The sequence below is a fragment of the Silurus aristotelis genome (assembly GCF_946808225.1).
Source record: "Silurus aristotelis genome assembly, chromosome: 6".
In the NCBI taxonomy this organism is placed as follows: domain Eukaryota; kingdom Metazoa; phylum Chordata; class Actinopteri; order Siluriformes; family Siluridae; genus Silurus; species Silurus aristotelis.
The window spans coordinates 12,379,419-12,392,609 of record NC_139579.1 but is presented as its reverse complement, the minus strand read 5'-3'; the positions used below and the strand labels follow the sequence as shown (position 1 = coordinate 12,392,609).

General features: G+C 38.5%; 1 protein-coding gene across 4 annotated transcripts in view; it reads left to right on the top strand.

Annotated features, from left to right (window-relative positions):
• The window catches only part of col16a1 (collagen, type XVI, alpha 1), a 102,421-nt gene that overhangs the window by 26,946 nt on the left and 62,284 nt on the right, over positions 1–13,191 (top strand). For all 4 annotated transcript variants that reach the window (XM_083543199.1, XM_083543197.1, XM_083543198.1 and 1 more), the window contains exons 5-7: positions 2,433–2,556; positions 4,902–5,183; positions 8,171–8,251. In XM_083543199.1, the coding sequence (XP_083399325.1) occupies positions 2,433–2,556; positions 4,902–5,183; positions 8,171–8,251 (487 nt within the window). The remainder of the gene's footprint in view (positions 1–2,432; positions 2,557–4,901; positions 5,184–8,170; positions 8,252–13,191) is intronic.

The following is a 13,191-nucleotide window of genomic DNA, read 5'->3' as shown; positions in this document are numbered from 1 at the left end:
AAATTCGAAGTCGAGAAATGCCTAGCCTACTCTGGATTCTTAAAGAATGGTAGATCAGTCTGGAATAGAATACTGTAATTTGTTAATAATTCAAATATTACAGTATATAATTAAGCAAAACAGAGCTTATTAAACTACCGTAATGTATAAACTATACAGTATATATATATATATATATATATATATATATATATATATATATATATATATATATATACGCATGTGCCTGTGCAGGCGCATGGAAAATTGGGATTTGAAACACCAATAACACTCAAAAAATACACGCTCCAAATCCAAAACAACTGAACTCTGGCGAGCGCTGGTGTCGTGCCAGGTGGGAGATGTGTACATTTTATGCATCGGCCCAACATATTGTCCAAAAAGGTACAAACGCTGTGCGAAAATCATACAATACAAATTTTTTCCATATAGCTACCATCGTCGTGACACGTTTTTTTTTTTTTTTTTCCTGAATAAAATATAAACAGGTATAGGTAATGAAATCAAATGTTTCAGACCATACCCATGATTTACATTTATGGCATTTGGGAGACACCCTTATCCAGAGAGACTTACAAGTGAGCAGATGAAGGGGGGTTGAGGGGCCTTGCTGAATGGCCCAGCAATGGAAGATTGGTATTGGTTGCGATTTAAACTCATGACTTTCTGATCCAAGTCCAATGTCTTAACCAGTGATCTACCCACTTTCCCTAGTGCACCTTTTACAAATATGACTGAATTCTTTCATTTACATTTATATACAACCGGGTCACATGGTCACACGACGTACCACATCCTACGCGAAATTGCGATTCGTTACCAGTCTGCTGCGATTTAGACTTTCTTCACAATAACGGCGAAAGTGCGTTCGGGTTGCTGTTTTCTCTTGAAGGCAGAAAGTATGTTTTTCACACAGATTGTCAAAGCGAGCGTTTGGTCCTCGTGTGCCCTTAACGTCGTTGGACGACAGAGTGCTTTATCAAGATGCCATCTTTTACAGCGAGGCTACAGAACGCAGAGGGTTGAGGGGTGTGCGAAAGCTGCGGGGAAATTTACACAAAACTCAAGTAGGCTGACGTTTGACACTATATGAAATCCCTAGCTGCAGACGGACGCTTGACAGGTAGACGTACACATATACACACACACACACACACTTGCACACACTCACACACTCTTTTAGCTATTAGGCTGTCTCTCAATCAGGATGGATTTTTCACAGCCTTAGATGTCTTTTCCATTTAAAAGCTGACCTCTCGCTTTATCTCTCGCTTTCTCTCTCTCTCAACACTCATGCACACACACACACACACACACACACACACACACACACACACACACACACACACACACACACACACACACACTCAAAATCCACCTTGTCTTCTAGACAGGGCCTTGGAGAGCTTGTGTTCACAATTCATACTGTCAGACGTGTTTACCTTACACAGGATACAGCCTGCATTAATTTACCGCCGTTTGACTTTCTTTCCCCACCACCCACTCTTTTCTTTTTACTTTTTCTTTTTCTTTTTCTTTGGACTTTCAGGCTGATTATAAACAAGTGGTTCGCTTGAATTTTGGCCCCTTTTGTGCGTGACTACTTTCTTTTCTTTTTTTCGTTATCGCAGACTGTCATAAAGGTGCTACCCTTTCGTGTCATTTCTCCCTGACTTTCGCTTGTTTAATTCTGGAGTTGTGTGTGTGTATGTGTGTGTGTGTGTGTGTGTGTGTGTGTGTGTGTTTGAGAAAAAAAGAACAGAGAGACACAGATGGATAGAGAAAAATATATTTGTTTGTCTGTACATCTGGGTGCAAAAGGAAGTCTGAAAGGGGTCATAAAGGAATAATAGTGTCAACAAACAAAAGTTTTGGAAAATGAAAAATCACACCGTTTCTTTCTGTGTGTGTTTTAAAAAAAAAAAAAAAAAAAAAAAGAGACCTCGGTTGGCAGCTACTCTGTTATTTCCTTGGATTCCTTCAGTGTGTTGTAAATCACTGTCATACTTGTCTGCTGTAAAGACATGAACCAGCTGCCTGACTTCCATGTGATGGTACTTGCCTGTGTTTTCTGGTTACCCACTGTGTGTGTGTGTGTGTGTGTGTGTGTGTGTGTGTGTGCACTTATTTATGCATTCCCTCACCCCGTGACCCATGTACTGAGCTCGAGTTTACTGTGATTGTAAGAAAAAGTGTGTTTGCTACAGCAAACACATTCTCACAGTGTAGCTAGGCATGACCTATAAAGTCGCATACAGCAATAGGAATAGACACGAGGTGGACCAAACTTGTGTTTCTTATGAAAACTAGGGTCAGAGGTCACCCTCTTTTGAGCAGCCAAACACTGGAGGAAGAAGGAAAAAAAAAAAACCCCGCTGATGCAATTCTGTAGCCGTATGAGTGTAATCGCTTTCCATCCAATCTCTTCACAGTCAAGTGTTTCCACATGGGCTGCCTGAGGAGTTCACACTGGTCTTCACCCTGCTGCTGAAGGCCAAGGCTCTGAGGGATAACGTCTACCTTTTCCAGATATCTGACGGCCAAGGGTACCCACAGGTACAGAATCCTATTTCTTCAATCTTTTTTTTTTTGAAGAAGACGAGTCCGGGCACAGTTTGCATATAAATCGCAAGATGATGGGTAACATCAATTATTTAACCTCGTCAGACGTGATCCTGGTTGGTCGATTCCGGAGTCGGAGCGACCATAAATTTGTGTAATCAGTAAACATTCATTCTCAATGATCGTACAAATGCTTGTAATTATGTTTTAATAGGATTATTTTCTTTATATTGTTTCCCAGAAGATTGTGATGTGATCACCATAATAATCCGGATAAATGATTCAAATATAAGATCACAAAAGGCACAAAAGGGAAGCAAATCATTATGAATCTTTGTTTCCATTTATGTAAGGAGTTTCCACTTTCCAGTGCTTTGTAATGGTATGTTTTCCACTACAAGAAGGTCTTCAGGAAAGAGGATGATGTTTATAGTTGCTATAGCATGTACTCTAATTGTGTGCAGACATATAAAAAAAACCTCAGGACTAGAGTTGCAAAATTCTAGGAATTTCTAGGTAACTTTTCATAGGAATAAACAGGAAAATATGCAAATTAACTGGAATTTATTGGAATAAACAGAAATGTAGTTAAAAAGTTGCAGGATCATTTTAGTTCAAACAACCAGATTTCGAACAACAATTTCTACCCTGTACATTCAATCACATGGCCACTGAGGCCATGCCCCCCCATGCATTGTACATTCCTCCATAACATAACAGATCATTTCTTAAATCCTACACAAAATAAATGTAAAAAAAAATTATTTTTACGAATAATTTGGCGAATATTCATGTAAATTACATGAATATTCAATACATTTATGTTTAAAACTTGTGCTGTGTGGAAGCTGTTGTGCAACAAAATGATACCAAATAAAAGTACCAAAAAAATGTCATTCTAAAAAAAATTACCAACCAAAATATAGTTTCTCCAAACTGTTAATGTATTCCCATAAATTCCTGGAAAATATCTAACTTGGTGTATTTTCAAGATTCCCCAGCAAATTTCCCATGGAAAGTTTCGGAAATATAGAAAGAAACTCTAAAGAGTTTGTGCTAAAGAAATAACTAGATACTTTATATAAATATCATATATTTGATGTATATCTATACAAATTGAAGGTACACACTTGTATAGAGTGTCTTTAGATGCGTTAGTATAAAATTTTTCCTTTAAACTAGGAAACTTAATCTTGTTCCAGCATTGGAATGGTCTTGTGCACAAATCCAGCTCTATGGTTTACATGGGCTAGAATGGAAGATCTTGATTGGACACTAATTCAGACAGGAGAAGTGGTAGTTCAGTGTTCAAGGCTCTGATTGGAAGGTTGGTGGTTCAAGCCGCGGTATCGCCAAACTGCCACTGTTGGGCCCTTGAGCAAAGCACTTAGCCCTGTGTGCTCCAGGGGTGCTGTATCATGGCTGACCCTGAACAATGACCCCGGATTCCTTACATTCCAGATATATTTAAAGAAAGTTTCCCAAAGTAAATAGCCCACTTATCTTTAAAGCCCTGAAAAAGTACAAATCTTCAACCAATATTTAGTGGAACATAACATTCATCAGAAAATGGGAAGTCGGATGTTTAATCCACAAACTTGTCCATATACAGTAGTCTGTCAAATCTAGTGTTCCTTTTTTTTTGTTCTCAGTCTCTACAGCTGTAGCTCTGGTTGAACCTTGTGGTTTGAATCTCCAAAAACCACACTCACAAAACACTTGGTTCACTTCATGCAGTCAGAGTCAATTGAGGGTCAAAACACTTTCTCTCAGAACTCGTGCCACTATTCTAGAGTTCACATGGGACCAGATGGGGACCACCCCACCAACTCTGAGTGCGATTGCCCTGAGGGTTCTCAGCTGCACGAATGAAGCCCACTGAGGGACGAAGCACAAAACTGTTTGAAATAAATCCCATACCAGTCACCTATTGTATTTATGTACGTATTCGGTGTTGAGATATGGCCCCGTATGCGTTATTGTAAATACTTTCACTTTTAAAAATGGTGTTAAATCAACGGCCGAGACAAATCGTTACCTTCAGCTTCTGTTGGTGACAATTCATCACAATGTGCCTTTTCTATGACTCGGATCCAGGTTGCTGGTTCCTGCTCTATCTTTCGCGTCAGCATTCGCCATTAATTCCCAGACAGGCCTTTCATTAAACCTCGTCGTGTGAAGTAAAACAACAGGTGCCCATTTATCGCCTCGCTGATAATTAAAGCTTAAAGACCTCCGATGCTAATGAGCTAGAACTTCTCCTTAACTGTTATTCAGTCTGAACGTGAAATGGAGGTGTTTTATTATTATATTTTTTATGTCCCCTTCTTTTTACATAGCTCTCGCTGGACCTGAACGGGCCAGAGGGCACTTTGGCACTGCGGACATCCTCTGCAGGTCAGGATGCCTCCACAACAGGGTGTGTGTTCAGCGGAGAAGGAGTGGAGTCTCTGAAGGACCAGCGCTGGCACAAAGTAGCTCTGAGCGTGCAGCAGAACGCCGCATCGCTTCACGTAGATTGCAGCTCGATCGAGACAAAGCCACTGGAACCTCGGGGCCGGGTCCCGATTACCGGACACACGCTGATGTTCATGAAAGCCAGCAATGCCGCTCCCGTCGAGGTACCGTTGTCTTCATTATGTCGCAAAGTTCTTTTTTTCTAGCTCAATTTATTTATTACAATTTTTTAAAATACGTTCAAGGTCCCTGGAAGTGCGGCGATGTTTAGAATTCAGTTGCTTTAGAAAGAAAAAGCGAAATGATTCAAAACAAAACACAAACTGCAGTTTTTAAATCTACTATATTTTGACATTGCATGTCCTTTTTTTTTATTTTTAAAAAGATGTTCTCTTTTCACAATGTAGATAATGACCTTTAAAAAATAATTTGAAAACATCTCCGAAGTTCTCTCCGAAAAGTTCTTTTAACGAAAAAGTTAAACGTTTTTTATTGTTTTTGAAAGACACATTAATGTTCCTTTTAGTTTCTATATAACATTAGGTAATTTCATTATTTTAACAATAAATGTACCTTTAGTGGTCTTTTATGGTTTTTGAGAGACACATGGTTTTTCCATTTCGATTCAACGAACTTGGTAAGAGTGGAAAACACAAGAAATGGACAGTGACTGAAGGAAAAAAGTTCTCTATTAGTTCCTCTAATAGAACATGTGTAAGATGGAAACCAGAAGAGATGTTAGCAGACTGCCTCACTCCCACGGTCAAACATGGAGGTGTTTTGAGTTATTTTGGAGGTTGGAGACTCTGGAAAGTGAAAGGAATTCTGAACCAACATGGCTAACATTCCATACTTCAACTCATGCCATGCAATTCCATCTGACCCGTGTACGTTCAAGTTCTTTAACAGTCGTCTGGAATGGCCTGGTCAGTCACTGCACTGCACCCCCACTGCTATGGGATGATCGTAAAGAATTCTCCATCTACTGGAAATCAGCTTTGGGAACTTTTTCAAGAGGCATGTCAAAGTATTTCAACGTTTGGAGAAACGAACTATCGGGAATTATCCTGATACAACATTGTTTATCTGTAATAAATGGACATTTGGTGCAACCCAGATGAGGACGGATTTCCCTCTTGAGCCTGGTTCCTCTTTAGGTTTCTCTCTTATGCCGTCTCGGGGAGTTTTTCTTTGCCACAGTTGACACCAGGGACAAACTTACACTTATAAAGAACATATACATTTATTATTACCACATTATCTGAGTAAATCTGCTTTGAGACGATGTTCATTATTCGAAGCACAACACAAACATCCACTTAAAACGTTTTGATATGAAGGTATCAGGTTTCAATATGTAAATTGTGTTATACGAATCAATGTAATTAGAAAATTCATTTAAAAAATGTTATCTAAAAACTTAAACAAGTTAACATGGAGAGGAATTTCATGTGTAACCTTGTGTGATAGAAAAAGAAATCAGGAGCAGCTGACTTCCTGTTCCCCCTACTAATCATGCAGAATATTGCTAATGGTGTAGAAATGTTGCTTCCTGTGCACTGGCTACCTGCAGGCTCAGCCCTGGGCTTTGGGATATGTATGTGTGTGTTTTCCTGGAGGTTATCTAAGGAAAAGTCTGTGGAAGCATAACCACCGGCTCTGGTCTACTGGGTTTTATGTTACTCAGCTCTGAAAAAGCATGATGAAACTGGACCCTGAAGAGATTTAACAAGCAGCACCTATCAGCCATGATTTATTAATCAGTTCCTACTTCTTAACCAAATCAAGTCAAGACACACACCCAGCTGAATGTCAATTAGCTGGCCAGATCAGATGTTCTGTAAGAGGAATATGAGTTGCTAAGGTTCGATTTTTTACTCGAATTGACTGTATATACACTCTAATGTACTGCATTTTCCAAAGTACACCAGCCAGATGTGTTTTTTTTCACACAACTTCCAACCTTCACGCAATCTCCAGGCACAGAACATCTAGCCACTACTTTTTTGGGAAGATGTTCCACTAGATTTGGGCTTGTAGAGAGTCTTTCATTCAACTGATTATAGTCTTGTACTTGAAGTTCTCGAAGTTGTTCAGTAGGGTTGTGGTCTCATATTTTTAGCAGGCCAATAAAGATCTTCCACTTCAACCCATGTAAACAGTGGAGATCCCTATAGATCCATGAAGTTACTGAACAACTCAAGAACCCTGAGAATAGATTTTCTATATTGATTAATAATTATAGCCTACGCTTAAGCAGTGATGGAACTATATTGAATGGACTTTAGGTGCCAACCAGATGAGGATGGGTCCATGTTTAAGTCCGGTACCTCTCAGGGTTTCTTCCTTAATCCATATGGAGCTGACTGTTTGCACAAGGACATTATCATGCTGGAACTGGATCTCCTAGTGAAGGAAAATTTCATGCCCCCTTGTTCAAAGACGTCCTATACAATTGAGTACCTCCAAGTTTGTGGTAACAGTTTGAGGAAAAACCACATATGGCTGGAAAAGTCAGGCGTCCCAATACCCATGTATGGTAATACACTTTTATTGGCATATATGAAATATATGATAGTATTTCTTAATAAGTAGGCCAGATTAGTACCACTTTGGACAAGAAAACAGATATATTATTTAGCTATATGCTATTTGTTTACATTTGTTATTCCTACTTTTGTTCAAGTAGTCTATCTATAATTTAATGAATTCAGCTCTTTATGGATTGCATTGAAGTGTATTGTCATTATCTATTACCACATGGTTGCAAAGCAATGTTTTACTTCAAATAACTTTCTTGAAACTCTTTTACTTTTCTTGAATTGCCGCATGAGGCAGGGAAAAAAAATGCCTCAGCGTCGAAGCTTTTGACACGGCACGGCTTCAGGGACGTAGCGCTGCTTTGCTTATGCAAGCTGTCGGAATCTTTTTTAACCTGCTAATAAGCTTGCATAAATGAAAAGTAAGACGTTCCACGCCTACCCGTTGTCACGGTGAGGAAGTCTGTACAGTAGGAGCGCTTTTCTTGCCCGACATTGTTCTACATTCTACATCAAATTACAATCTATAGCTGGTTCATGTGATTTTGTTCATTATTTCAGGTTAATTCATACCCACAAAAATGTAACTGTTGTTTTTATTTACCCGTCAGATGGACATTCAGCAGGCGGTGGTGTATTGCGATCCATCTTTGGCCATCCAGGAAGCTTGTTGTGAAATTCCGGGAGCTCGGGTAAGAAATTTCCATTAAAAATACACTTTGGTTTGATGGGTTTATCTGAAGAAATATAAAAAAAGTTAGCATTTGGACAAAGTACAACTGAGTAGATGAGGATTAAATACAGGCTTGGCAGGGTTTGTATTTGTTGAACTTCTGGCCTTTTAATAAGGAGTCTGAAGCCTTTAACGACTTATACATGTTAAACCCGGAGGTCGTTGTGAAGAACAGAAAAATTCAACCTAAAAATGTCCCTGTACAGTGCGTTTATATACAACGATGAGACATGACATTATAACAATATGAGCGGTGAAGTGAATAACACTGATTATCTTTTGTAATATACTTATTAGGCAGCATGTAAACATTTTGACCTCAAAGTCGATGTGTTTGAAGCAGGAAAAATCGGCGAGCGAAAGCATTTGAGCGAGTTTGACAAATTGTGACGTCTAGACGACTGGGTCAGAGCGTCTCCAAAACTGCAGCTCTGAACAGTGGTGAACCCGAGGCTCATTGGTGAAGCGAAGGCCGGCCCGTGTGGTCCGATCCAACATTCGAGCTCCTGTAGCTCAAACTGCTGAAGAAGTTCACGCTGTTAAGGATCGACAGGTTATGACTGTTTTGGCAGCAAAAGAAGACCAACACAATATTAGGCAGGTGGCCATGATAGGTGACCATAAAGTTATGCCTAGTTGGTGTATACTGTATGCGAGGATTAGGTGGTATCTTTCCTGAGTTATGGTTTTGGACTCTGTATCAGAAACTTGGAAGTTCAAATCCGAGCAGCACCACAGCTGGGCCCTTCAGCAAAGCCCTTAACCCTTAACTGCTTGGTTGTAAGTTGCTCTGGATAAGGGTGTCTGCCAAATGCTGTAAATGTAAATCAACCATTGGCCCATTCTTCTTGGTAGACTTGCTCGAGGATGTTCAGGTTGGTTGGAGACGCATATGGACAGCGATTCTCAAAAAGTGTCACGGACTTTCAAAAGAATTAAAATCAGGAGTTAACTGAGGCACTGTAGAACATTTATCATGTTGTTCTTAAGTTATTCTAGTGCTGCTTTGACCTTGTGCTTGGGATTATTGTCCTGCAAAAAAAAAAGATTTCTTTTGAATGAAACAGGTTCTCTTCCACAATATCTTCCTCCGTCCATGTTTTCTTCCGTTCTGAGAAAATGCCCAAGCGGAATTGAATTGCAGTAATGTACCCAATCGCACATAAGTTCTAACTGCCGGCCTTCAGTCAATAATCCTAAACCTAATAAAATAAACGCTGTTCACTTTCATATACATGTAGCTAATGAAAATCCGCCATTATTTCTATCCATTCGGTAGTTTGGTGCTGCACATGTCAATGACAGCTTTAGCTTGGCAATGCTGGCAAAAGCCAATGGTATAAGCAGGAGAATCTACAGCTACTGTGGGTGCGAGCTGTTACATATTTGGAACCAATTTACACATATTTGGAACCTAATGTGTTTTTTTACGGCACGATGAACATTTGCGGAACAAATGATCTGTCATTAGTCAGCCTGTGGTTTTGTTTCCATCACAATCTAATTATTTAGAATAATGCATTGGAGTAGAACAACATCCGACACCTTGATGATCATTTCCTAGTTGTTGTTCGAATTCTTAATAGATTTGATTACCACAGGGAATTGAGCTTTGCATTGCATAAGTGTATGTAAACAGATATACTATGTGGAAAAAAATTATTGGGACACCTGACTATGTGGTTCTACCCAACACCTTGAAACACCTAACATCAAACTTGTTCCACGATGCCCCCATGCACAAAGCTTCATAAAGATATGCTTTCCATGGCCAGCTTTAGAGCTCTGACCTCAACCCAACACATTGAACACCTTTGGAATGAATTGGCATCGTCTTTATGGCTCAATGACCACAAATCTCCACAAGAAAGACTCCACAATCTAGTGGAAGATCTACCCAGAAGAGTAAAAGTTATTATAACAGAAAAACGAGGACTAAATGTGCAATGAGAGATTCTGAAACATTCACAAACGAATGGTTGCACACATTTTTATTTATGCAGTGTATTTGATTTTCTCCTCTGTAATACCTGTAATGTATAGTCCTCTTTATTTACGGCAAAAAAAAAAAAAAAAAAAAAAAAAAGGTTAGCATGGAATTTATTTGATAAATGGACCAAAATGTGGCTAATGTGTCATTTAAACTTCATTTTCGAAGCTTAGTCAGAGCGCGTTGGCAAATTACCCCGATATATTGATGGTTTCGCTCGAGCACACAGCAGCCAAAGTTTTTGGTTAAGAGTTCGAGAAAAAGTGAGATTGTCTTCAGGAGAGAAATGAGTCTCATTAGGAAATGGACATGCACAATATTTCTGCTGAATTATGCATTAAGATGAGAATACTAGCATGGCTGCATGTAGGGAAAAATGAAGTCTTTTCTTTTTTTTTTCTTTTTAGATCAATGGGATCTTTTGTTGGTATGTGATAGTGGGATTTTTTTGGCGGAATCAATTGACACAATGACGGAAGTATGTAAAGTGTAGTTAGTGTCTTGGAAGTGATAAAAAAAAGAAAAACTTCAAATAGGGGTGTAACTGTCAGGCTGATGGACAGGACGCGGAAGCGGAAATAACTCAATCATGGTTTATTTAGTCAGTTCAACAAAAAAAAACACTCACAGTTGCCGTGGCGAGAAAACAAACAAAGAATATCCGCTCGAGACGAGTAATCCAAAACGAAAGTAAACTGCAACGGCAAAGAGTAATCCGCACATGGACACAGAGTCTGAAAACAGAACCAGCGGGCAGGCTGGCGGTCGCGTGAACAGGAGATGACCAGCATGACAATTCAAGAACCAACAGCCTGTGACTCGAGAACGTGAGTTTATATAGTCTAGTCCTTAACGAGCCACAGCTGTCGGTGATCCTGGCAGGCAAAGTATAACGAGGAACCATGACAGCTACTGAGGGGGGCGTGGCAGGGTGAATATCTGACAGCAACTGAGGGAGGCGTGGCAGGGGAATCCCTGACAGTAACGGTAAACAAAATCTTGTCGTTTTTTAATTAACATCATTTATTATTATTACCATTTGTGAACAACAGTTACATTTTTTTTTATTTCTTTTTTTTTTTTTTTTATAAAATACCTGCTTGATTTAAATAAAAATACAATAATAAAGTAAAATAAATCAAAAAAATACAATACACTTTTTATTATATTAATTAAATTGAGTCATAGATAAAATAGGCAAAAATTAATTTGATTCAATTAAAAACAATTAAATTTATTTTTATATATATATATATATATATATATATATATATATATATATATATATATATATATATATATATATATATTTTTTTTTTTTTTTAAAAAACATTTATTGTTGGTTTGCAATTGCGTTTAAAGTAAAATAAATAAATAAATAAATAAATAAATAAATAAATAACAGCTAAACATAATGCAGTACTTAAAGTAATTGTTTAAAACTTCAAAATATTCATATCATATGATAATATATTAATATCATCAATGTGTTATACAATATATTGATGTTTATTTATCTTATATATGCATAGAAAGTAAGTAAAAAAAACCCCCACATATTTGTACATATACTTTATTATAAATGTCTCAAGCAACCAGTAGAATTAACAGTACAATGAAATTACAATGACACGAAGCGGAGACTAAACAAACTTGCCGTCTGCCACTTAATATGTTCCCGAGGGAACTTAAAAACTTTTTCAACTATGTTCTGCACATAAAACAAGGATTGCATTCGGTACATATTTGTACCGAAAGTCCTGTACCGTAACGGTTCGGTGTGAATACATATACCATTACACCGCTAATGTCAAATATATACCAGTCTTATGGTTTTAGACAATGGCTCAAGCAGTATTGCATCATGGCATCAACTTACATAAGCAGGTCCTGAGGGTCAAAACTAAACTTAAGTCATCCATGTGAAAGAAAAGGTTTTTTTTCCCTTTACTCCCTTTTTTTTTCAGGGACTAGCATGTGGTGGACCCCTCCCCAACACCCCCAACCTCTAAATTGATCAGAGCTCTGACAGGGTTCAGCTTGCTGAATTGTTACGGTTCAGAGAAATGTTTCGCTCCTGTGGAGCTCTTGCCAGAAAAAAAAACAGCACCCAACCTCCTGAATAAAGACTAGAAATTTTCCAAATAAAGAGCTCAGGAAACGCTACCTGTATGACAGGAAAAGGAAGAGAGCGTACAATCAGATCAGAAGATACACTAGATGAACAAAAGTAATGTAACCGCTTATTTTTCCATCTATTTTTCTGAAACCACTCTATTGTGTAGAATAGCTTTGGATATAAAAGGTAAAAACTTCACTTCATTTGAATAAGGAAAACAAAAACTGTTTTGGCATTCCAGTGCTAGTGGTCACAAAGCCAGCTTCATGGAGATGTGGTTTACTTGGGCTGGATGGAAAGATCTTCTGCTATAAAAATAAGACCTCAATACTATTGAACACTTTTGAAACACCGATTGCACCTCATGCCTCCTCACCTCGCTTAGAAAACTCCAAAATCTAGTGGAACATCTTCCCAGAAGAATGGAGGTTCCAATAAAAGAAAATGGGGACTCAATCTGGAATGGGATGTTCAAAAAACTGCCATACAATTCTTATGGTTAGGTGTAAATGTTTTATTGTAGCCAGTCAAGAATCTTTCGGTTTTTTAAGGGATTTTCCCCCATTCTTCCGTAAAACAGTCCTCCAGTTCTGTGAGATTCCTAGGCCGTCTTGCACACGCTGCTCTTTTGAGGTCTAGCCACAGATTTTCAGTTGGACTGGTGTTCTTTTCATAAAATTCTGTGCCCTTTGTTCTCCAAACATACCATTGCTCATTGCGGCGAAAAAGTTTTATTTTACCCACAGGACTTTTCAGACTCTCAATTTTCTGGTGAGGACACAGTAGAATG